Below are 26,995 nucleotides of genomic sequence, written 5' to 3'. Positions count from 1 at the left end.
CCATGGCTAATTTGCTTATATGCGGATTATTTTGGATGGAAGGAGATGAAGAAAACAGAGAGAATGCTATTTTATTTGAAGGATGAATATGATAAGTCAGAAGAAACACACAGGGTAATTTCTGTCGTCCAACAGCAAAAATGATTATCTAGTAAGAAGGTTACAGCCTTCACCACATTACGTAATAGGTTTTGCATTAAATAAATTTAACTACTCAGAATCTAATCCAAGTCACCCTAATCAAAAGATCAAATCATACACTACCATGCATACACCACATAGCTGCTTCTATTTTTTATTGGCAACAAAAGGAATGTTATTGAATAAAAAGAAATGAAGTACACGAGAGAATAAGGAGTCCTCTAAGATTAAACCTGAAAAACAGTGATAAAAAAACAACCCAAAACAAAGCAAAAGCGAGAACTATGTATTGCACACAGCCTTCCAATCTCCAGAGATCAAAAAGAGTAGGACCCTTTAAACCAAGGTGACACAAAGACCCAAAAATATGCCATATTATTATGCCACATAGAATCCAAGTCCCCAAAGTAGTCTTCAAAAATTCTTGCATTTTTTTCCAGCCAAATGACCCAAAAAATGCATGTACCACACAAAGCCACAATGCTGTTGCGCTTTTCTTGCCACCAAATCCCCGAAAATCAATTAAAAGCATATGAATACTTGCTATTGGAGCCACCCACAATAATTCCACCAAAAGAAAAAGTTGATGCCACAAGCTTGATGCCATGAGGCAATGCAAGAAAAGGTGATTCAAAGATTACTCACCTTTCTTACACATTACGCAATACTGAGGACAAAGGCAGCGATTAAGCTCTCTCTTTTGAAAGGAATCATTGGTCAAAATGCTTCCATGAGCTAACAACCACATAAAAAACTTCACCTTAAGCTGCACACTTTATTTTTTTTTGGTGAAGGGAGAAAGAAGGCACACTCTTTGTCAATGATTTTGTCAAAAGAAAATTTACATGTAAACTCACCTGAAGGATGAATGAACCAAACATGAAACATTTACTTATAATCTTCCAACTCTGCTCCCCACAAATATATATTCATAAATATATGTCTTTTATAACTAGAAATCTATTAACTCCATAAACTACCAATTGCCAGCACTCGAGATTAACCGAATGCCAGAGCACAACTTTATGGAACTTTAAATAAAAATGTAATGCCACGTCAAACAAACAAAAACAAATTAAAAAGAGTAGATGAGAAAGGTAGCACCCAATTTCCTCCACAAGTAAGCAATATCCTGGCAGCGTGTGATCATAGTAATAGAACAAAAGATGACTAGAAGCAACTTTTGCAGTATAATGCTTTAGTGGAACTTCGAGAAATGCAGAGAGAGAGAGAGAGAGAGTACCACAATATGTGAGGCACTAGACCCAGAATTTAAACCAACGTCATAGGAGGAAAAATGGGCCCATTCACTTAGTTTAAACATCCACCTAAAGTCAAATAATTCACACTAGAATTCAAATCTTAGAATAGAAAATTATTCATAAAAAAGGAAGGAAGAGTTTCATTATCATAAATGATCCAAAAGTTCAACTTTCATAGAGTACCCACCCATATGAAGCTTGTTTATCGGTCAAGAAACCCCCGGTCATAACCTGGTTTCCAGTCCCTTCATCAAAACACAGGGTTAAATGAATCATATTGTTCAGCGTATCTGAATCTTCAAGATTTTCACCACATACAGGGCAGCAATTGAATAGTGGTTCCCTGCAACGAAGAAACACAGAATAAAAATGAGATTTCTACAAACTCTATCAGTCTGAATACTACCAGGATTAAGCATCGCCAACCAAAAAAAGAGTTGTCAAGTCAAACTGCAAATTCATTATCCTCCTAAGGGAGATCTAATATCCAACAGAAGGTATGAAATATCGTGAAAGAGACCTGCCACATAAGATTTAGACATAATCTTCTAATTCTTCGTCAACCACGAGGGGTGAAAGAACAAAGATCTGAGTACAATGCTGCCATTCACTACTTGCTTTTCCAGAATTTACCTTATTCACAATCATAGAGCTCATCCACATTTCAAAACAACATGAATGAGCTTCCAAAAAATAGCATGCAATGCTAAGAATGACAAAGAGCTTTACCAAGCTTAAATTTGAACTCCAGCTGACATAAAATTTACAAGATTAAACAGAACTGGGTATTCTTGCGTGTACAACTAGTGTAACACAAATTCGGTTGGTGTTAGAAGTTCTTCTGTTAGAGTTGATGGAGTTGCTATTTCATTGCTTTATAGTTCATCAGCTTGAAATTTTGGTATTAACCAACATTACAAACATGGAATATATCATGATATCTTTGCCAATATGTTGCATTTTGAGGAAATGTGATGCAATATGTTCACGTGTTTTAAATCTAGATATTTCATTTACATTTTGCATGAAATTAACATTATATCAATAAAACATTGCAATATATTGTACAATATAGCAAAATATATTGCACTACTATTACATTATTTTACGACTTTTTCCAAACTATTACCATGTAGCCTATTAATATACAAGGCCTGTTTGGTACAGTTTTTTCGTAAGCTAAAAGTTAATAATCAGAAAGTAGAAGCTAAAAACATCTCTTCCCCAGCTTCTTAATAATTAATTTTTTCATCTTATATTTCAGCTATTTTTGCCTAATTTGTAAACAGAAATTACACCAAATACTCTGGCATGAATTTCTATATATATATAAAAGTAAACTATAAGCAGCCTCAATAAGCTGCATCAAACAGGTCTATACATGAAGATTGAGAAGAAAGGCTCACGTGTCTCTGTTTGTTTCTGCAGAAAACATTATCCAATGAAAAACATTTTCGACAAAAAACTTTTTTTAAACATTTTCCTATGATTGGTTGCATCCTTGAAATTAATGTAGTAGTGGTGGTTGGGGCAGGGTGGAGGTGGTGGGTTGATGGGAGTGGTAGTGTAGTTGTGATGGAGGAGATGGTGGTAGTGGCGGTGGTGGTGGCGGCGGCGGCGGCGGCGACGACATAATGGTGGGGCGGTGGTGGTAGTGGGTGGAGGTGGTGGTGTCGACAAAGGTGGTAGCGGTGTAGTGTGGTGGTGTAAAGATGGTGGTGGTAGTAGTGTGGTGGCATTAGTAAGACTTTAGTTTGGAAAATGTTTTCCATCTTTCAAAAGTAAAAAACATTTTCCGCCCAATTAAGCATGTTTTGCGTTGGCCATGAAAAATGTTTTTTGTTGACTTACGTTTTCCATTTTACCAAACGTCAAAAAATGCTTTTGCCCAAACATGCAGAGCATAAAATTGGAAAAACTTTCCACCCAGAAAACATGCCTAGATGAATAACATAGTTTACTACCTGAACTGAGGACCACCAGTGACAGATGGATGCAGATTACATAATCATGGTAAGAAAATAATTAAATCGACCTCACAAGACCTTATATAATAGGCATCTCATGTTGGTGAAAAAAATCTATAAAAGTATACGGAAAAGAACAAATAGGGCAACATTCAGATCAAACCCCAAGCTTCTTAATTTTACATGGCCTTACTTTTCTTGTTGAATAGCAAGAAGGATAGCCAACTCATCCATGCTAACAACACCATCCCCGTTCTGATCAGCTGCTTTAAAAAGCTCTTCTTTCTAGTAAACAAGTAAAAAAGAATTTCTAAGACAAAAACTTGAAAAAAATTTATACAGGATAGTTTGGATATGAAATTTTGGATGGTCTAGATTTCGATTTGAATCCACAATTCCAAAATACACTCAACATGCAATTGTATTTTGGACAAACCAGTAGACAAATTTTAAAGCCCAATAAGGATATCTGAAATATTTGCATCGCCTCTGATGAAAGACGTGCCAGTCAAATCCAAATCCAAGTATCCAAATGCACCCAAGACATTCAAGAAACAGTGGCCTAATACAAAAAGAAGTTCCAAAAGAAGCGCTAGGAACTAGAAACACAACAAAAAAATAAATTAATGAACCTTATCAGCTGCCAGTTGATTGCCAAAAGCATTGATTAAGTCAGAGAACTCAGAGAATGAGAGCTTCCCATCTCCATCATAGTCCTGTATAAACCATAGGGTTCAATTCAATTCAATTAAATCCATTAAAAAGCATAGCTCCCAAAATCTTGTATATTATCAAATATTAATTTTGAATTTCTCCCATCATGTATTGTTTATAATCCTGCTTCATAAAATATGTTTTCAAGCTGAAATGATTGAAGTAGAAACAAATATGGAAAAAAAGATCTTGACAATTAGAAACTATGTACGCAGGAGTATTTTCTTTTACTTGACAAGGTATGTATAAATTTGTTCATCCAACATGATAACATAATAGTATGGCTGAGATTTAAGTTTAGAATATGACATTTTAACCCATTCCATGGATTAATGGAATGCAAACAGAACTCAATGTTTTATAAATACCTCAATTTTTCACCATAAAGGAACAGAAAAGAAAAAGAACATGTAGTTACACAAATTGAATCGTGTTACTGAATTCAATAACTATAACATGTTACTACGTAGTACGTATTTTAGCCACTAATTTTAATATTTAGTTTTCTCAAAATTTCACAACAAAGTTCTCCAAACTTGACTCCCATTCACCAATAAATATCTTCTCCCACTTCACAAAATCAAAAATCATCTCATCAACCTCCAAATCTCGTTAGACCATCATTAAACACCTAATTCCCCTTGATCCTGAAGTAATCAGCCACACCACATAAGGTTGTTTATCAACCAAAATTCGATAAAGCCTCCATACTTGCTATCTTCCCAAACTCCTTGCATTCCCACAGAAGTTTTCCTTCCTCTGATAGACCCGTACTACCCTATGTAGAGGGTCCAAAATGATTTGGAACAATACAATGAGTGTGTAATACTGGAGAGATGAAATTATAGACGATCAGCTGAGATGAAGAAATTAGTTGTTGGGTGAAAAGTAAGGCAGACAGGACAAGAAAGAGAAAAAATGGCAGAGTTTCCGTTCTCAGCTTTTATCGTTGTGTATTGAGCTATTCTTTCGCTCTCAGCTTTTATCACTATTTATCGAGCTATTCTTTCACTCTCAGCTACATTACCTTCACAATTATGAAGTGAAGGCCCCTGAATAATCTCGCATTTTTGTCTTGTCAAATTTTCTATGAAATAGCAAAAGAGAGAAATATGCTGTGGAATATGACTCTTCAAACCCAGGATGCATAATACCAATGCCTGACCAGATTACAATTTTTTTCTTTTTGATAATCAACAACAAAAACTTTATTGATAAATTTTGCATTTAACATCACCCAAGACATTCCAAACCTATTGAAGGGTGTCACATAATAATTAGAAAGAAAGAACAAAGTCACCAGTTAATTATCAACATCTTTGGTCTCATTTTTGCACATCTATGATTCATCTAGATGCTGGAATCAACTAGCCCCATAATTTAGCCAATCGATTACTGATGCCTATAATATCATTAAAAGACAATCCTCTTATGTTCAAATCTAGCCTAAAATTAATCCATGGTGTTTGCAAAACATATGTCGTTAGATCATATAACAAGTTCAACCCAAAGTAATCCAGCATGACAGACAATTGGGTGGGTATCATACAGGGAAGGAAGAACATGATTTACAACATACGACCACAGACAACACAATACATATATTGAGAGCATATCAAACAGGCAGACGAAGGGAGATGAATTATCCATACCACTACAGACAAGATGCGTCTTGCAAAACCTTTTTCTGTTTCAATTGGATCCTGCCAATGTTTGAACTAATCGTTATACTACCCATAAAAAATACTGGTAATGGTACCAATAGAAAAGGTAGCCTGGTACTGCACACCTCAACAGAACACGAAAGAGAAATACTGCCAACGACCATATCAGGTGATGATGGATCTAGCAAGTCAAATCGGTCAATGTCAGAATCTGAATCCTGCAAAATAATTTCCTCTTAGCCCAAGAGAAACAAATAAGACTGCCAGCAGAAATAATGGAAAACAAGTGAAACCTTAAATACAAGCTGTTCACAGTGACTTCATATTCAAATGAAAAAACTCCAAAATAATGAAATAAATGATGCCTAGATTTAAGTAGATTTGGAAAATAAGAAAGTATACCAACTTAATGTGTGATACTATTTAATGTGATGTACATTTATGCAAGTATCAAAACATGATGCCAACAATCAGTGCTGATATTGATAGTAAATAAGTAATGAAATCACCAACACAAGAAGCTCCTATAGGCCATCTAATGCCTTCTCTCAACAAAAAACCTACTTTCACAGTTTATAATATTTCTAAGGAAAATTATTTGTTAAAAAAAAAAGGGTGATGAAAGAAAGAAAATGCTCTATTTCATGTTCCATCATGCGACATGTGAATACAGGGAGTATATAAGTGGCATTCTGAATATTCTACCAATAATTGTTCAAATAGTACATTCCAAAATTCCTAACCTGCCTCCCACAATAGCATGTCCATCATAGAAACAAAAGAACACAAGTCTTTCCTCAATAATAACTTGAATATTGGCTTCCTCTAGCTTGAAGCACCTCAAAATAACAAAACCTCCGTAGCCACGCATCAGCCTTCTTGCACAGTCTACACTACTTTATTAGGTACTCATAACAAGGATGAGATTGTATTTTGGACAAGTTGGGTTGAAGTGGGTAGTATAATGCCATATCCAAACTTAAACAGAGCTACATAAGCTCTTAAAAGCTTAACGCAAAGACCAATTGACGAGTAGGATGAATCAGTAGGTTTGGATTGGTTCCCAGGTTACTGTGCATGGTAAACTTATATCAAGAAAACTAGCATGCAAGATTATCATGAAAAGAAACATGTTGAGAGGCATACATGGAAATCGGACATATTAGGAATATATTAACATGTTAGTAGACAATTTGATGCAACATCTATTACATGGTTAAACAAGTACGATAGGCTGTGGAAGCCCAACATAAAGTCTAAAGGTCCTATATTCGTCAAGAAGCCTTTTTGGTCCGAAGAGAAGTATCCATGGTAGTGTTTAGTAGTTAAGGGTATTATGGTAACTTTAATTTTGCTGGACATGGGTTGTAGGGTTGCCCATGGGTTTTATCTTGGATCAAGATATGGGTTTGATTATGTCTAAAATAATCTTAGTAATCAAAAGTCTAAGTTTCCTATTTTCATATTGAAGTAGAATTAGAAGTCATTAAAATTTCCTATTATGATTGAAGTAGAATTGGAAGTCATAGCTAGTCTAGAATATTAGTAGTTGCTAAATATTTTTAGTTTCTAAATTTGAGAAATAGTCCTTGTAGAATTAGGAGAGTCTTTAGCCTATAAATATATGTGTAATCTCAATGATTCAATAGCAAAATTAATACTATGAAAATTTGAGATTGTTTTTGTGTGATTGGCCTATCCCTTGCTAGGGTGAAGCACTTATCTCTCTCTCTCTCTCTCTCTCTCTCTCTTCTTCTTCTTCTTCTTCTTCTATCTAGCAAGGTTACTGTTCACAGTGCTTAGAACCAGTGTTATTAAAAGCGCGCCTAGGCGCAAAGCCCAGCCATGCCCACCCCTTGCGCCTTGCAGTGGTCAAGGCGAGGTGATGTCACTAAGGCGCGATTAAAGCGCACGCTTGGAGCTAGGCGCAGTTAAGCCCAAGGCGCAGGCCTTGAGGGCTTTTTTTTTTTTTTTTCATACAGATTGGACCACCAAGATTTCAGGGTCAGCTACAGCAGATTATTTCCTTCAAATATACTTGAAGATTTAGCCCAAATCAGCGATGACGAAAGAAACATCGAGCCCTAATCCAAATCTCCAAAGAAGTTCTTCTCTTCCAATCATCTTCCAACGCAGTCGTCTTCCAGTTCAGGATGCCCAGGTATGTTCTTCTCTTTGTTTCTTCGTCTCTTCTTCTCCTTCTCTCCGTCTTTTCTCTTCGTCTGTTCGTCTGTTCTCTTCGTCTTGTTCGTCTCTTCGTCTTCTTGGTCGTCTCTTCGTCTGCTTGTTCTTCGTCTTCTTCTGCTTCGTCTCGTCTGCCTTGTTCGTCTTCTTCTGTCTTCTTGGTCGTCTCTTCGTCTCGTCTCTTCGTCTGTTTTTTTTTTTTTTTTTGCCTTCTCCTCGTCTGTTTGAACCTTTTTCTTTTTTTTTATTTAATTTTTTTTTTTTAATTCGGAATTGCTCTGTTTAGATTTAATTTTAGCACAACTAAAATTAATTTCTAGTTGTGCTCTGTTTATGGTTCAATGATTTAATTTATTTAATTTCTTTACTTCTATGATTAATTTTTTATGGTTCAACTAAAATATACTAAAATTAATGGTTCAACTAAAATATACTAAAATTATTTTTTTTAATTCTGTTTGTGGTTGTGCTCTGTTTATGGTTCAGAATTTAATTTAATTTCTAGTTGTGCTCTGTTTATGGTTCAACTAAAATATACTAAAATTAATTTTTTTAATTTTGAATTCTCTACTTCTATGATTTAGATGGCATTTGAAAGTACAAGAAAAGATCCTGCATGGAAATATGCACATTAGTTAGATCCTAAGAACCCAAATCAATTTAAGTGTAATTTTTTTGGTAAAGTATCTAATGGAGGGGTTTATAGAGTCAAACAACATCTTGTTGGAGGTTCAAGGAATGTCACAGTTTGTCAAAAATGTCCACTTGATGTAAGGGAAGAGATAAAAGAGTATATGGGAAACAAGAAAACACAGAAAGATCAAATGAACTTGTTGCCTCATTTTGATGAGATGAACAATGATTTTGAAGAGGATGAAGATGACATTGCTTATGAGATTCAGCGGCCTCGTGGATCAAGTGGTAAAGCATTGCCAAGCAATCAAAATAGTTCTTTTGCTGGATCAAAAAGGTTGAAGAAGAAGGGGCCCATGGATGTATTCGACACACCCAATCCTGATTTTGTGGTGCAAAATAGAAAAGGAAAACAGACAACAATTGATCATAATGATCCTTATAAGAAAGAATTAAGAGACCGAGCAATGATAAGAATCACACGGTGGATGTATGATGCAGGTATAGCTTTTAATGCAGTTAGTTATGATAGCTTTGGACCAATGGTTGAAGCAATTGGGCAGTATGGTCCTGGTATGAAACCTCCCAGTTTCCATTAAGTGCGGGTTCCATATCTGAAGAAAGAGTTGAATCATACAAATGAGTTGATGAGGATTCATAAAGAGGAATGGGTGAAATATGGGTGTTCCTTGATGTCAGATGGATGGACTTCGCAGAATGGAAGGACTTTGATTAATTTTTTAGTCAATTGTCCTAGAGGAACTATGTTTGTTGAGTCCATCAATGCTTCAAGCTATTCAAAGGATGGGCAAAAACTCTTCGAACTACTTGATAAGTTTGTGGATGATGTTGGAGAAGTTAATGTAGTCCAAATTATCACAGATAGTGCCTCAGCTAATGTGTTGGCTAGTAATAATCTTTTGTCTTCTTGATTCTATATGTACTTACTAGCTAGCTAGTTAGTTAGTTTAGTTGTTATTAAATAATCTTCTGTGTTTTGCTTCTATAATTTTAATAGGTAAGTTTTTGGAGGCAAAGAAACCACACCTTTTTTGGACACCATGTGCGGCTCACTGCTTGGATTTGATACTGGAAGATATTTTCAAATTGCCACATATGAAGAAGACATTTGACAGGGCTATTCAGGTACACGGTTATATTTATAACCGTCCAGGTGTGTTGAATATGATGAGGATGTTTACACAGTTAAAGAATTTGGTCAAGCCTGCAAAGACAAGATTTGCAATAGCCTTTCTCACTCTATCTAGGATTCATCAACAAAAAAACAACTTGAGAAAGATGTTTACTTCGGAGGAATGGACAAGCTCCAAATGGGCAAAGGAGCCAAAGGGTAAACAAGCAACACAGATTATGTTGATGCCATCATTTTGGAATTTGGCTGTCTATGCTCTTAAGGTCTCAGGTCCACTTGTGCATGTGCTTAGGTTGGTTGATTCTGAAAAAAAACCTGCCATGGGATACATTTATGAAGCTATGGATAGGGCTAAAGAAAGTATTGCAAAGTCATTTAATGAAAAAGAAGAAAAATACAAGAACATCTTTGAAATCATTGACAATAGGTGGAATATCCAATTGCATCAACCTCTTCATGCAGCTCGCCATTTTTTGAATCCGGAGTTCTTCTATTCTAATCCAAGTATTGAGCATGATCCTGAAATCATGATAGGGTTGTATAAGTGTGTGTCAAGGTTGGTTCGAGGCACTGACATTCAAGATAAAATCACTCAAGAAATGAGTATTTATACAAAATCTAAAGGTCTCTTTGCGATGCCACTAGCAATTAGGCAGAGAATGACAAGGGCACCAGGTAATCCATTTTACACCATTAACTTTTTCATGCCTCTAGATTAAATCAAAAGTTTCTAGTTGTGCTAAAATTAGTTGCAATTCACAGCTGATTGGTGGCCTGCATATGGTTCTTTAGCCCCAAATTTGCAAAAGTTTGCCATAAAAGTTCTTAGCTTAACCTGTAGTGCATCTGGTTGTGAAAGAAATTGGAGTGTATTTGAGCATGTGAGCATCTACCTCAAGTTTGGTGAATTCCTTTTTTTTTTTCCCTTCTCATATGGTAAATTTTAATACATTCTCTTTTTCTTATAGCTCCACAACAAAAAAAGAAATAGGTTGGAACAACAACGTCTCAATGATTTGGTATTTATTAAGTACAATAGACAATTGAGACGTCGATATGATATGCGTGACACGCTTGATCCCATCACTTTAACAAATATTGATGAAAGCAATGAGTGGTTGGTTGGAAGGATGGATGGAGAAGAGGATGAAGACAACGATAATGTGTTTGATGATGAAAGTTTGACGTAGGGTGATGTTGCTAGAGCTTCTGGTGTTCGGGAAAGAAATAAACGAACTAGATCAACAACTTCAAAGACACCATCATCGTCGAGGGCAAGGCTAAGGAGTTCTAGATCATCAAATGCATGTCAATTGATAGATGAGGAAGAGGCAGATTCAGAGGAGACAGAAGAGGAAGATGTAGAAGGATACAAATCCAATGATGAAGAAGAAGATTATGAATTGCGTGTTGTTGATATTGAGGATGATGATGATTGTTAGATCCTCATTGGATAAATGGAAGCAAAGACTTTATGTTTTGTTGGTTTAATTTGTTGATGTTTTGAAATGCATGCTTAAACTTGAAATATTGTTATTAGTTGACTTTTAGATCATGGATATTCGCGTTTTATGTTTTGAAATGCATGCTCACACTCATTTTGTCTATGTTAAAATAGCGATATTTGTTGGTATTTATTTTTTTAAATGTTCAATATTACATTTTGTTTATGTTATACCAGTTAGTTATTTGCTTATATGTCTCATATTAAATTATATTATTTTAACTTGTCATGGTGCGCTTTACTTCAATAAAACCTGCGCCTCGCCTTGCGCCTTGTGCCTAAGGCCTCAAGAGACCTTGGCGCCTTGGTGCGCTTATCGCTTTTAATAACACTGCTTAGAACAACTACCCAACTACTATGAAGCACGGACACGGACACGCATACGGACACGGGCACGGACACGGGGCACGGCAATTTCTAAAAAATGGGAGCACGAACACGGCAGGAGACACGGAAAATTTTTTAATTTTTTTATAAATATTTTTATTTTAATACACATTAATTATTTTATTTATTTATTATATTTTTTAAATAATGTATTCCAATTAATTTTTTTATTTTATTTTACCTAGACATTTTTCCTATTAATTAACATTAACATTAGAAGGATTTAAAAAAAAAAAAAAATTTACATACTGTATATATATATAAACCTATAATTAAATTATTTTTTTTTAAACTACAGTTTTAGTTTTAGATATATAAACAATAAAAAAAAAAAAAAACAAATCTTACATATATATAAAGAAATAAAAATCAGTCTAACTCTTACATATATATATATATATATAAACGTATAAAAAAAATATAAATATAAATCAGTGTTTACCTTCGAAGTCGAAAACAGACCACAAAGAGAGAGAGAGAGAGGGCTTCGACTGAGAGAGGGCTTCGATCGACTGAGAGAGGGCTTCGACTGAGACGAGGGCTTCAATCGACTGAGAGAGGGCTTCAACTGAGACGGCTGAGAGAGAGAGCTTCCATCTACTGAGAGAGAGAGGGCTTCTGCTCAGAAGGTCTTCGCAGGTCACTATATTTCTTCACCCTCAGTTTTTACTTTTTAAATATTATACTTTGACCCCAAATACATATAACAAATTCAAAAAAGAGCCCCGCCGTGTCCCATAGCGTGTCCAGATGTGGACACGCGTGTCCCCGCCGTGTCCCCTTCCAAAAAATACATTAAATTAAAGGAACACGCCATCTGGCGTGTCCCGTACGTGTCCCTGGCGTGTCCGCGTGTCGGACACCGCCACGGCACCAATTTTGAAGTGTCCATGCTTCATAGCCCAACTGTCCCTAAACACTTGTGTTTTCATTCCCAAACCCTACCTTTTTACAAACCCTTAAACTCCTATTTTTAAATACTTTTGCAGCCACAAAACCCACCAAATCCAGCCCTATAAGTCTATTGTTGCTGCTGCCAATATACTTAAACTGGGCTCATTGCTTGTAGGAAAGTAATCCCTACTCATTCTACATCAATTTGGTATCAGAGCTTCAAGATCCTACTTTTATTCTCCACTGTTTTTGGTTTTTTTTATTGAATACCATGGTGACAAACGCTGAATTGAATTCCAAGTTCGAAGCCTTCTCAAAAGATTAAGAGGCTACCAAGGAAGATGTTGCAATGCCAAAGAGTGACGTATATACCATCACTACAACTTTGGAGGAGATGAAAGTATTAATGGAGAGGTTGTCAACTGTTGTCTTGGGCAAAAAGCCTATTGGAGAAAGCACGGGTCAACAATTTGGTGCCTCAAACATCCATGTTTCTTCATCCCCTAATCACTAACAAAGTTCTGAACAAATTCCTCCACAACCAGCACTAGCCCGCTTGCAAGAAAATCCTAGGATAGTTGATGTTGATAAAAGTGCTAAGCTTGAAGTTGGAGATTTTCATGGAGACAGCCCGGAATTATTTCTTGATTGGTTGCATAGCCTAGAGAGTTTCTTTTGGTGGTATCGTTTGACAGATGAAAGAAAACTCTTCTTTGCGGAGGCTAAATTGAAGGGGACATGAAGAGTTTGGTGGGCAAAATACCAACAAATGCATTATGCTACCATTACATCATGGGAAGATATGAAGATTGCAATGACTCGATACTTTGTACCAGTAAACTACAAACAACGTGTCCACTTACAATTCACACAATTGGTACAAGGAAATATGTCTGTTGAGGAATACACTGGAAAATTCTATAATTTGGCTACAAGATCGGAATTTCCTAGGAACGAAGATGTGATGATTTCGACGTATCAACAGGGGTTAAACTCACAAATTTCTTGTGGGCTAGATGCTAGTCGACTTTATACCATGGCAGATGCGGTTCAAGTAGCTTACCAGATGGAAGAAGAATTTAAAAAGAAGACCCCTATGTGAGCTTCAACAGAAAATATTACTCCCAGTGAAAGGACTTTTGTAGATGCAAGTTGAAGCAAGTCTATCGACAAGCTGCAAGGAAGTTCTTACGTTTCCAACAAGCCACCACGTCCTAGTGCTTCATCTTCATCTCAAGCAAGTAGTAATTCTAATTCTAAAACAAGATGTTTCACTTGTCATGGTTATGGTCATCTATCTTTTCAATGTCCCACAAAGTCAGTTGCCTATGGTTGAAAAGGAAAGTCCAAAAGAGGCAAAGGAGTCTAATAAGTCACCACTTGAAGAAGAGGTTTGTGATCCACTTGATGCTAATTATGAGACAATTTTTGATGATTCAGATGACTTGATGAGCATTATCCGTCCTCTTATGGTAACTATTAAACAAGTTTCCAAGAGTGAAGAAGATCTTTATCATAGAGGAAAAAAATTTCAAACAAGAGTCAATTGCGAAGGGCAAATCTGTTCATTGGTGATTGATACTGGGAGTTATACTAATGTGGTATCCGAAGAAGCCGTTAAGAAGTTAGGGTTAATGACTGAGCCGCATCCAGAGCCATATCATGTGGCTTGGATTACTAACACAAAGTTAACGGTTGACAAGTAATGTCCAGTCACATTCACCATTAGGAACCTTAAGGAGACAATCATGTGTGATGTTTTGCCACTCAAGCTTTGTCACATACTTTTGGGTAGAACATGGATCTGGAATCGTGATGCGCATCATGTCAGACGTGCCAAAACCTACTCCTTCATTGATGGAAAAAAGAAGTATACTCTTACTTGTGATACAGATGAGCAAAAATTGAAGTTAAAGAAGAGTTCTTTCCGGATTCAACGAATTTCTCCATGTGATGGCAATCTTGGACACGTTCCCAACTCATCGGAGCCGAGTTCTTTTCAGAGGGGAAGAATTGATGCAACATCTATTACAAGGTTAAACAAGTACGACAGGCTGTGAAAGGCCAACACAAAGTCTAAAGGTCCTATGTTCGTCAAGAAGTCTTTTTAGTCCAAAGAGAAGTGTCCATGGTAGTGTTTAGTAGTTAAGGGTATTATGGTAACTTCAGTTTTGCTGAACATGAGTTGTAGGGTTGCCCATGGGTTTAATTTTGGATCAAGTTATTAAATGAGTTATTATGGCTGTGTTTGGCAAGATTTTTTTTTGGGTTTTTTTTTTATTTTTTCCACTAAAAGACAAAGTTTTTGCAAAACCAAAAAAAACAAATCCAAACAAAATATCACATCTAACTCCATAATCATTTCACTTTTTCTCTCACAAACATCACATCCAACCACATAAAAACCCAACCATCTTCCCAAACACAAAAAAAAAAATTCTTCAATAATATCCTACAACTAAAAAAACCTACATAAGAACCCACTTCCCAAACACCCACTATATATGGGTTCGATTATCTCTAAAATAATCTTAGTGGTCAAAAGTTCAAATTTTCTATTTTGATATTGAAGTAGAATTAGAAGCCATTAAAATTTCCTATTATGATTGAAGTAGAATTGGAAGTCATAGTTGTCTAGAATATTAGTAGTTGCTAAATATTTTTAATTTCTAAATTTGAGAAATAGTCCTTAAAGAATTAGGAGAGTCTTTAGCCTATAAATATGTGTAATCTCAATGATTCAATAGCAGAGTTTAATATTATGAAAATTTGAGATTGTGTTTGTGTGTGTGTGATTGGCCTATCCCTGGTGAGGGTGAAGCACTTATCTCTCTCTCTCTTCTTCTTCGTCTTCTTCTTCTTCTTCTATCCAACAAGGTTACTGTTCAAGTCACTGTTCACAGTGCTTAGAACAACTACCCAACTGTCCCTAAACACTTGTGTTTTCATTCCTAAAATCCTACCTTTTTACAAACCCTTAAACTCCTATTTTTAAATACTTTTGCAGCCACAAAACCCACCAAATCCAGCCCTATAAGTCTATTGTTGTTGCTGCCAGTATACTTAAATTGGGCTCACTACTTGTAGGAAAATAATCCTTACTCGTCCTACATCACAATTGATCATTCAACTGATGCTCCTAAAAATTGCTTTGTTCTTTTTCATTTTGCTTTCCTTTCTTCCTTTCTCTGTTTCAAAATAGGATTTTATGGCATTATCATTCATTACAATCTTGGTACAATCTTGGTGACTAAGAAATTTTATATGATTTAATATTCCAAGCCAGGTATATGATTCAATTTCTGAATTTCAGCTACACAAATATCGTGATACTTCAACTGATATAAAAATATTTCATAATACCATGCTTAGATACTCTTTAGTGTAAAAGGACTTGACTATATATTGAGCAAAATAGCAAAAACATATTAGTGGCGCTAGTCATGGGAAATGATTGTTGAAGTGCAATAATAAGATTCTTTTGTGGATGATGGTGTCCGAGATGGCCAAGACAGGGTGATCGGGAAAGATGGTAGGAATTTAGCTAGAAAGAGATCACTGAAGTTGGAGGAGGAGAAGACAAGGGAAGCCTAGAGAGAGAGAAGATGACAGAGGAGAAAGAAAGAACTAATTTTTCCGAATAAAAGAGAAAACAGGCGATGCATGGAAAGGATCCCTTTTATAGGGAAGTCAGACCGTTGAAGTCAACTTATGGGAGACAAGTGGCATGATTACCTTGGCCCAACAACTGGGATCTTTTTTCATTGGATCTCTATCCTCGGATCTCGTCCTTTGAGAAGATGACAGCAGAGAAAGAGACTTAAACTTTTGTCGGATAAAAGAGTAAACAGATGATGCATGGAGAGGATCCCTTTTATAGGGAGGTTGAACTATTAAAGTCAAACTAGGTGAGACAAGTGGCATGATCCCCTTGGCCAGACAACTAGGATCATTTTTCATGAGATCTCTATGTTCGGATCTCATAACCAAGGGAACTCTAATCAGTGATCTCCTGACATGTGGATGTTGTCCATCGTGCCTTCTTTGGCCTACAATGCATAGTGTTTCCTTATCTCAGCATGTCAAGGCATCATAGGTAGGGCTACAAACGAACCGAGCCGAGCTGAGCCGAGCTTTGCTAAGCTCGAGCTCGGCTCATTTACTATTGAGCTCAAGCTCAGCTCGATAAGTAACCGGGCTCGAACTCGGCTCAACCCAACTCAACTCGGCTCGATAAGATTTTTTTTAGTATTATTTATATTATTTAAATAAAAAATATTATTAATATTATTTAATATATAAATAATGTATTTTTACTATTATATATTTATATATTATTTAATATATAAATAATTTATTTATTATATAATGTAAATAAAGATAAACGAGCCCAGCTTGATGAGCCGAGTTTATTCGTGCTTGAGCTCAACTCGTTTACTAAACGAGCCTAATATTCGAGCTGAGCTGAGCCGAGCCCTTAACGAGCCGAGCCGGGCTTGTTCATTTACAGCTCATTTCATTTGCAGCCCTAATCATAGGGATCAGTATCAAGTATCATACAACACTTCTCTCTCTCTAAGGCTAATGAAGGGGACCACCCAAATGGATGAGTATGCACCCTTGACAATCTATTGACTCGAGCCTCCAAGCCACAATCCTTGTGGAGATCCTAGACCATAATCCCAGCCTAGGTAACTTGTTCCGAGTCTCAAGTGTTGGGTGAATAGCAGATTGCAAGGTGCAATTGATCTCACTTGTTAACAATCTTGGAGAAGTCGCGGAGACAACCAACTGGAGATCAACTTATGGCAATCGCTTGCTTGGGAGATCTTGCCTAGCTGAGTGAGGTAAGCTAAGTTTGCCCAACCTTAGGCACTTTGGACATTAAGGAGATGTGGGTAAATTTGAGGTTGGAGATATATTATTGACTCAAGTTCCACCTCACAAGACTAAAACGTGGTGCATAGAACTAGGAGATGCCAATGTGGAGATGACATGGCCGTCGACTTAGGAGAATTGAATGTTTGTACCACACGTTCAAGCCATACTAGCACCCCATAGTTTAGCGAAAATAGTAATTGATTATAACAATTATCCATAATTAAAAATTGCAAGATATATTGGATACATTCAAAATTTACTCCTCAAGTTCCATTCCCTCTGTCCATCCATATTTTTTTATTTATTTATAATAAATCTGTCCTTCCAAAATGATTATAGCATTTGTACCCACACTTTCAAGCCATATTGGCACCCCACAAATTAGAGATAATGTCAATCAATTATAACAATTATCCATAACTAAAAATTGCAAGATATATTGGATACATTCATAATTTACTCTTACAGTTCCATTCCATCTATCCCTCCATTTTTTTTTAATATTTTTTTTTTTGGGATAAATCTATACCTCAAAAATTATTATAATGTAGTTAATACTTCATGTCACCATATCACTTGCTTCAAATTAATTTACTTAGACAACAGATGGCACCAAGCCATATATAAGACAAAAATGAAATACTAGAATATTTTTCCTTATCAAAAATAAATAATACTATAGTATTATCAATAGATCTTTAATGCATAAAATGTGTTTTCCTAATACATTAAAACTTCTGCAAATTTCAAACTTCATGACAATTATATTAATTTTCTGTTCACATGTCTTTCTCTAACAATATATAAGATATTTAGATAAAGTTTACATTCCTTTTATTATTTTCAAAAATGTATTACATGAAATACAAATAAAAGTTTAAAAAAGAAAAGGAAGAGAATTTTTTATGCATGAAAGTGTCAATTCCATTAATATGATATTGTAAAATCAAAAAAATTCATGCACACAAGTAAATAAAACATGTAAAGGTGTAATGTCACTGCAATATGGCATGAATTCTGAGTTTTAAATAATAGGATTCAAATTGTGTGCAAAAGATATAATTCCTTCTCCTTCCTTTTTACTATTCTTTTAATACAAATGGAATGGATGCAAACTTCAATAAACTTTACATGTCCACCGTCACAAAGAATAATACAAAAGGTACACATGAAACTTAAAATATGGATTTAAAAGTATGATATTTGGACAAATTACAAACTTGTTCAATAAAATAAAACTCACCTGAGTGAGAAATTCAAATAGATCAACTTCACAAAGCCCAACGAGGTTGTTCTTGGACAATCTATTGGTCTGCATCACATGAAAAGTCAATGAATTCGGCAAATGCTTTTTCTTTTTATGATGCAATATTTTAGTAATTTTCATAACATGCAACAAGCATATGATATTTTACAAGGATGACGCTACTTTTGTAGTCCAAAAAAAATAAATAAAGCAAATTAAAAAATACAGAGTTTTGTAAATGAGAATTCTGTGGCAAAAGGATTTCAAGGCTTCTGCTCGCAACTTAAATTATATTTTCATTAATTGAAGGTCTAAGTAGCAGAAAGACCACCGATTCCTGTTGGACTTTGGCATTGTGTTTGCATTTCTTGCTCTTCACATTATGAAAATTATGTCACATTTAAATAGTATTGAAGTAATCATTTCAAATTTCAAATATCGAATCCTTCACCAGAAGGCGATGAACAGAAAATCTATGCAGGGTATTCTCTACAATCAAATTTAGCTGCACACCTCAAATACAGATATCCTTGCAACATGAGGCCCATTACTTTCCAAAAGAAATTTCTTCTCCTGTATAAGAAAAATGAACTCAATGATCGATTCCTTCATTTTGAGATAAACAACCAAATGGGTACACTGATAAACTGCGTATTTTTTCACAAACATATTACAACCTTGAAGAAAATAATGATGAATTAATGAGTGTGGTACAGATGGAGAGAAATTGAAAACAGAATGCATATTCTCCATCATAGTAAACAATAAGAAGAGTTTACCAAAACACAGCCCTTAACATCAAATCTCCTATCACAAGGACCAGGACAGAGAACTTTACAAGTATCATATCACATTGTAAAGCATTTTTAGTAAGGTAACAGTAAGATTTTAACTCCTCTAGGCTGAGGAATTAGCTGTGCACAAATCAAATATTGATTATAAGCTAAGAGTCTATAAATATTGAACCACGTGGAAAAGTATTGTGAGCAACTTAAGAATGCCGTTATTAAGTATAGAAATTAATGTTACATTTTGAGTTTTATGTATATAAACACTCCATGGTGTATTATACACATCCTTCAGTCAATTGTGTAGTCTACATAATAGTAGATTGTTTATTTAATGTTAAATTTTGTTTTTCTTAATGGGTTTGGGAGGATACATGGGAGCTTCATTTAATATATTTGTTCATAGTCAAAAGGGTGGGAGAGCATATATTCAAGGTTTTTAACCTATATCTGTTCATATTTGATCATTGTCAAAGGTTGACATAATTTACTTTATCGTATTGTATTGATTTTCTCATAAAAATATGCAGTTTTACATTTACTAGTTTTCTGAAAATATGCAAAATTACATATATTAATAGTTCAAATTTTCCAAACTTTTTTTTTCAAATTTTCCACATTTTGCTAGTCTTTAAATTTTTTTCATAAAATTTTGTCATTGGCATATAGTTTCATCCATTGATATATATATATATTTTTCTATAGTAGCAATATCACAATTTTATCTGTATTCTATCCTTGAAAGCGACCTCTTCATCCAAATTACACTAATGCCCAATCAATCTTGACCAACATCATATTGAAAATAGTTTGGGGGATAAAGTGTGTCATTGAGCGTCAATTTGGGCATCTACTTCCTGTTCTTTCTCATCTTTAGAGATTGGAAAGCAGTTTGCGATGTTTCGGAGACTTTTTTGATTTGTTTGATGTGATGACTTTTTTTCTTTGAAGAGGACATCTTGTCTCTTTTTGTTTGTTCTTCTCTTTTCATTAATAACACTTCTTTTGTTGCCAATCAACTATATATATCATATCAAAATAGCAATAATAGCATTTATGTAATTTTTACTCCTCAGTTGACCTTTCTTTCCAACCTATTATAGAATTTATTTTCTTTTATGAAGAAGTTGTATATATTACACCCAAAAAAATTGAATAAAATAAAACTATACAAAAGATATTTCAACGAAGGCCACAAAAGGATATTTCAAGCGAGTTGTAAACATATTGTTCTTGAATCAAAAAAACATATTGTTCATAATACTCACAGAGTTCCAGATGGGTTTGTCCGTGCTGCACCACCAAGAAGACACAATTAATAATAAGAAAATTTTAAATAAATAAATAAACTCTTCTAAAGTTAAAAAAGCTATCATTAACCTACAAGAATTAATATGTTAAACGTATTAACACCTAGAATTCAAATATAACATATGCCACTCACAAAAGTATGCTATGCATAATAATTCACCAAACAAAAAAAAAAGCATTCCAACTCATAGGGACAAAATTTGAGAAAAATGCTGGACATGAACATAAAAATAGTAAGGGAATAAATAATCTCAAATTCATTTGAACGTTAACCGTTTGTACTTATTTCTTTAAAAAAATATTTTTATTATAAAGTAAATCAATTGCAGGGAAAAAGCAGTCAATCTGCATGAAACTCCATCCTCACTCGTATCTTTGCACTCTTTATGTTTTGTACCTTTTTTTAATCTATTTAAACAACTATAACAACTTAACACTTCATCCCAAACTACGTGAAAACATCATTGCTAAACACATTTTCTAAAAGTGTGCTTGGCAACCATGCCTTTTAATTTCCATTTTGTTAAAAGCATGGTTAGCAACCATGTTTCTCTAGACTTCCAATGTTAGTGGACATACTGTTCAAATTCAACACAATTTTAAGAAAACAAGTTTAACAATCATGCTTTCATGTAGTCAGGGAAATGAGTTTTAAAACAAACCAAACCAAACCAACCCTTGTGTACCAATTAAGTGAGGTTGGCTACATGCCATTCTACTCTATCAAGAGCTATATGCTTAGTTAAAATAAATAAATTCATGTCTTTTTTCACTGCCACGTCCCATGTCAACTTAGGTCTTCCCCTCCCCCTAACATCTCCATTTATAGTGCATCTATAGGTCTTCGTTGTACATGACCAAACCATTTTAACATATTCTCTCTCAACTTATTTTCAATAGGTGCTACTTCTACCATTTCACCGTTTCACGAATATATTCCTTTCTAATTCTATCTTGCCCAATCTTACCACATATCCATCTAAGCATTTTCATCTTAGCTACAATCATTTTATGCACATGTTATTTCTTAGTTACCCAGCATTTTGTCCCATAATGCATTGTTGGTCTTATAACTATATTAATTTTTCTTTCAATTTTGTTAGTATTAGTCAATCACATAATATGACAGGTGCACTTCTCCACTAAAGTCAACCTACTTTGATTCTAAAAAATCACATCATCTACAACCTCACCATCTTAATTTATAATGGAACCTAACTAATAAAAAATTTCACTATTTATTTCCTCTTAACTTTCAATCTTCACTTCTCTATTATTTCTACTTCTACTACTTACATTCCATACATTTAGTTTTATTTCTACTTTTTTTTAAACCCTTTAACTTGAGTGCATCAATTTATTATCTCTTAGCTTTCAATCTTCACTTCTCTATTATTTCTATTTCTACTACTTACATTCCATATATTTAGTTTTATTTCTACTTTTTTTTTTTTTTTAAACCCTTTAACTTGAGTGCATCAAGCCAAATTTCTAATTTAGTATTAATTACTTCCTTAGTTTCATCTCCTAGGATGATATGATTAGGGAACATACACCATGAAACATATTAAGAAAGACAACCATGAAGCATCTTAAGTTAATCGGAATCCACTTATTAAGAAAGACAACCGAGAAAGAAAGGCTCGACGTTCTCCAAGTGATTGATCTTAGCTTAGCATGTTAGCCGCTGCTTCATTTGGTATAGTGATAACACTTTCTCTTACTTAGCGCTCCATGCTACATTATCCTAAAATTGACTTGTAGCTTCTCTTCGTTTAACTAAAACATCAAATAAGACTTCATTCTTCCATTCAAATACTTTTCCTTCTCAAAAGGGCTACTCCCACATAGTGTCGCCACGGATTCTAATTTATGATCTTGTTGTTTGTTTTTGTTATCTAATATCTTCACATAAAGTGGATCGCCACTTGTAGTAGTTGTATTTGTTGGTACACCACCATCAATCGAATTTAAATATCAATTTTTCTCCATATTCTTTGCAAGTCACCACATCTTCAACTACCAAGTCTTTGACCACCATCGCATAAATCTTTTCATTCCAAACCTCTAAGCCACATTCACTGTAAGTTTAGAGGCATCAAAGCATGTCACTGAAAGGATGCGCCTGCTTCAACAACCAAATTGATAAGCTCGCCACTGTCATGTGAAGTCCCATTCAAGTAGCCAGGTGCCCACGCACGACTAGGCAACACGTGCTCATTAGGGAACATTTTTTTCCCCTCCCTAATCGATATTTATTTACACTAAATTATACCAAAACAATGTCTATTGGTCATTATTTCCTACTACAAAAAGTTCAAAATGAGGTATTGGTTGGTCATGCCAATCTAGTCCAATGACAATATATACCGCAGCAAAGCCACTATGGCCACCTTTCCGGACCACTCCTGCCTAGCATGAGGCATTATGAGACTAAAACAGGGAAGAAATTATAGCAAAAAGGAGACTTAACAACATCTTTATTTCGTTGTTCGATCGTAGCATTCCAAGCTAACATGAAGTTCAACCGAGCAACTTCTTCGGACCACTTACACTGCCTTCCTTGCATAGACCAACACAATAGTTATCTTGGGGAACTCTCATCTCCTTCTTTTTACGCAACTAGTTTGGAGACGAAGAGCTTGCATGGCAACTTGTATTGCACACAAAAACAACTCCTAACAAGGAACCCAACCCACTCAAGGTTTTCAGCCTGCCTATAACCTCAATGGCACGCTCCGTCCCCATCCATTATCCGACAAGCTTGGGCACTACCAGAGACCAGGCTCAAAAAAAGAATGCAGCCAAGAAAGAATAAAGCGCCAACTAGCAAGTAAACCCTAGCCTTGCTAGGCATTGACAAGTAAACCCTAATTATACTAGGCATCAAACATTAAAGCACTAGCTTGCTAGGCATTGACTAGTAAGCCCTGATTATACTAGTCACCAAACATAAAAGCCCTAACTTGCTAGGCATACAACCACTAGGCATCGTACACATAAACCCTCACTTCCTAGGCATTCTTTATGAAAACAAATGGCTTAGTTAGGTGCTCTAGGGATAAGACCTATTTTAGCTGGGCATCATTTTCATCAAGAATGTTCCTCAACGGCATCGGGTTTTCTAGCTAAAGCCCTAGCCCAACTAAGCATGATTCTCATCATTCAACCATCACACTCGTGTAATTAACTAGAGTTATTTCAAATATTGGAAGGCACATGGTAGCAGTACTTGGCACCAAGTCAGTACCACCATATGGTCATCTATGAGAGAAATAAAAAAACTTCTACTCCTTCTCACTTGAATTGAAGAAACTGAAAGTTGGGGGGCAATTGTGGGAGGTAAATTTACAGCCAAGATTAACCATGGTCCAAGCCCAACAAGTGTTAGCAAAATGGCCCAATCCAATCAAAAAAGCCCATCAAATAACATAATTAGGGCAAGTCATCAACTAATATAAAAAGGAAGCACTCCTAGAAAGTATGGGAGCCTCCTAAACTCTGGATTCACACTTTTTCTCTTGGTTCTTTGTCTCTCCGAAAGTTGAATCTAACTTCATCATCGGATTTCCCTTCAGTCAGAAACCACTGGTAGGAAGGCTCTAACAGTCTATTGTTTTGCAGATAAGTGGGATAAAGCTCATCTCTTTGTTGAATCTCTCCCTCAATCCATGTGAGTTAATTTTTATGCTTGCACACTCACCAAAAGTGATAAGATATGGTGAGAAACAAGCTATTTCGTTATGTACTTTTTTTATGATATTGAGATTGCCCATTAAAATACAAATGAAGAAAAATAAACCTCATCTGTATCACTATATCACTTGTTTTCTTTTCCAAACGGAGTGTTTAAAATACATACAAGAATTAAACACAAACAGAGACTACACGACATGGAAATGTAAAGAGAAAGCAGTGGAGGTGCTTAACTGATCAGATACATCAGTACGGAAAGTCTGTTCTCCGAACGAAATACACGCAAGCCACTTGTCCTTGAACTTCATCTCCGCCTTCAACAACGACAACAAGTACAATTCACATAGGCCTTGTATATATGTACATATATATATATATATATATAGAGAGAGAGAGAGAGAGATTTGGATCATACACTGATGAGAGTGGTGAGAGCGATTCCAGCGAAATCCTCGGCATCGAGCAATTTGGAATGTTGATGATTCGAATTCGAACCACTGGTACGACGACGAAGACGGTGACGAAAGTGAAGTCGCTGCTTGAAACGTGACAAGCGCGACGAAGATTGTTTTGAAGCGTCCTCGGAGCCATCGTAGGACTCTGTATCTCCTGATTTCGAATGAATGTGAAGTCGCTGCTTGAATCGAGCCAACCGCGACGAAGAGTCCTTCGAACCGTCTTTGGATTCATCGTGTGCCTCTTCTGCTTCGCCTGGTTTCGAATGAATGTGAAGACGATGCTTGAAACGAGACAATCGCGACGAAGAGTCCATGGAGTCATCGGAGGACTCTGTAACTCCAGATTTCGAGCTTTCGTTACCCATTCTCTCTCTCTCTCTCTCTCTCTCTCTCCTCTCTCTCTCTCTCTGTCTTATCTCAATCCAGTCACTGTTTGGGAGAGAATCGATGGGGATGATTCTTAACGATAGTGAGCATATTTGGGAAATTCGACTGTGGATTCGTAAAGTTTGTTGACTACCGTTTCGCCAGATTACAGTGGACAACTATTGTGGACAACTTTTTTGACTTGTAGCTTTTCATTTTGAAAAATGTTAGACAGATCTTCGATAAAAATTTTGATAATTATTTTAAGTTTTTTAGCATTACTTTTTGATTTTGGATTAATTAATAGAAATTGAAAGTTAATTTTTAATTCATTTTAAGTCTTATTACTTCGTATGTTTTTATATTTTTTAAAAAAAAATTAAAAAATTAAAAAATTAACTTTTAATAATATGCTCAAAGTAGGCCTTTGCTTGGGTACATTACGCTTTTTCGCTACTTTTGTTTGGCTGCTTAAAGACGATGTCCACTGGTGCGTCCTGTACCAGGTGTTCTAAAGTTCGTTTTTTTAGCCCTCAGAGAAAATTTGTCGCTTTTGTTTTGTCTTCTAAAAGTTACACTTTTGCAACTTTTCATCCCACATATTAAGATTTAGGTCAAGTTTGGAAAGTCCTAAATAATTTATCTTTTTATTTTTTTATCTTTTTTTTATCATATTATCTCTCTATTTTTTTACATATCTTTTCGTAAAAAGATAAAAAGTGCACTTAGTTAGGTCATCCCAAACAACCCCTTAGTTTGAGGTACACTAAATAATATAAAAAGTGAAGAAATTATTATTTTATTTAAATCATATCATTTTTTTTAAATTACATTACTTTTTTAATACATCACATCAAATTCAACTCAAACCCAACCCATATAAGTCAATAAGTCAAAAAATGTACTTTTTTAGAACATCCCAAACCAACCTTAAAAGTGGGCGTGGATCAGTTGTGGTCACGAAACTTCTAATCTATCATCCGTTCGTCAAATTAGTAGATTGGAGAAAATCAATTCGCATCTGTCAGCCAATCAAGCGGATGTAGATTTAGCGAATTGACGGTTTGATCGATGAATGCAAATCGGATTGACAGTTTAAAATTTTATAAATTTTCAACATAATTCAACTTGTGCACTTCCTCCCAAAAAAAAAAGAAAAGTATTACAGTCAATGACTTAAAAAAATATTAAAATCATTACATGCCTCATCCAAAGTAAGAAAGTTTGAAACTTTAGAATATCACAATCATTGCATGCCTCGTCACATAAAGTATTACAATCTGTGATTTTTAAAATATAAAAACAATTCAAACCACTAAAATCATGAACAAAGCAGTAGTAGAGATTGTATGTCTCTGTATTGTTACATCTATATCTATTTTTGAAAACAAAAATCAACTAGCATATATCATATTTTCTATTTATTATTTTTAGAGATAGATTTAAAAATCAAAAAATATAGATAAATAAATATGTTTATTTTTTTCAATTCCAAAAAGTTTTAAGATATTCAAGTTGAAAACTTTTTTTCAACAGAATATTTAAATTCTTTTTTAATTAAAATACAAACAGAATATTTAAACAAACTAAAAACACACAGTCTTATAAATTATTAGGGGTGCTCGTGGTTTAGCGGTTCGGTTGCGGCCAAAGGAATCTCAAATTCGCCATCCGTCTGCCAGATTGGCAGATTAGAAAAAATCAATCCGCAACCGTCCGCTCGTCATCACGCATCCATCCAAAATG

At 35.1% G+C, this 26,995-nt stretch overlaps 1 protein-coding gene across 1 annotated transcript in view; it reads right to left on the bottom strand.

Moving 5' to 3' along the window:
• The window catches only part of LOC114305065 (phosphatidylserine decarboxylase proenzyme 3), a 41,923-nt gene extending 16,399 nt beyond the window's left edge, over window positions 1-25,524 (bottom strand). The window contains 11 exon segments of the mRNA XM_028250190.2: window positions 1,385-1,469; window positions 1,591-1,746; window positions 3,564-3,655; window positions 4,003-4,086; window positions 5,737-5,787; window positions 5,874-5,966; window positions 18,628-18,696; window positions 19,144-19,203; window positions 20,687-20,711; window positions 24,660-24,739; window positions 24,841-25,524. Coding sequence (XP_028105991.2) covers window positions 1,385-1,469; window positions 1,591-1,746; window positions 3,564-3,655; window positions 4,003-4,086; window positions 5,737-5,787; window positions 5,874-5,966; window positions 18,628-18,696; window positions 19,144-19,203; window positions 20,687-20,711; window positions 24,660-24,739; window positions 24,841-25,248 — 1,203 coding nt within the window. The 5' untranslated portion in view covers window positions 25,249-25,524.
• Window positions 25,525-26,995: the final 1,471 nt, after the last annotated feature.

The sequence above is a fragment of the Camellia sinensis genome, chromosome 2 (genome assembly GCF_055761805.1).
Source record: "Camellia sinensis isolate YWXY chromosome 2, ASM5576180v1, whole genome shotgun sequence".
Taxonomy (NCBI): domain Eukaryota; kingdom Viridiplantae; phylum Streptophyta; class Magnoliopsida; order Ericales; family Theaceae; genus Camellia; species Camellia sinensis.
Note: the sequence above shows the minus strand (reverse complement) of the source record. Positions and strands in the feature narration are given on the sequence as shown.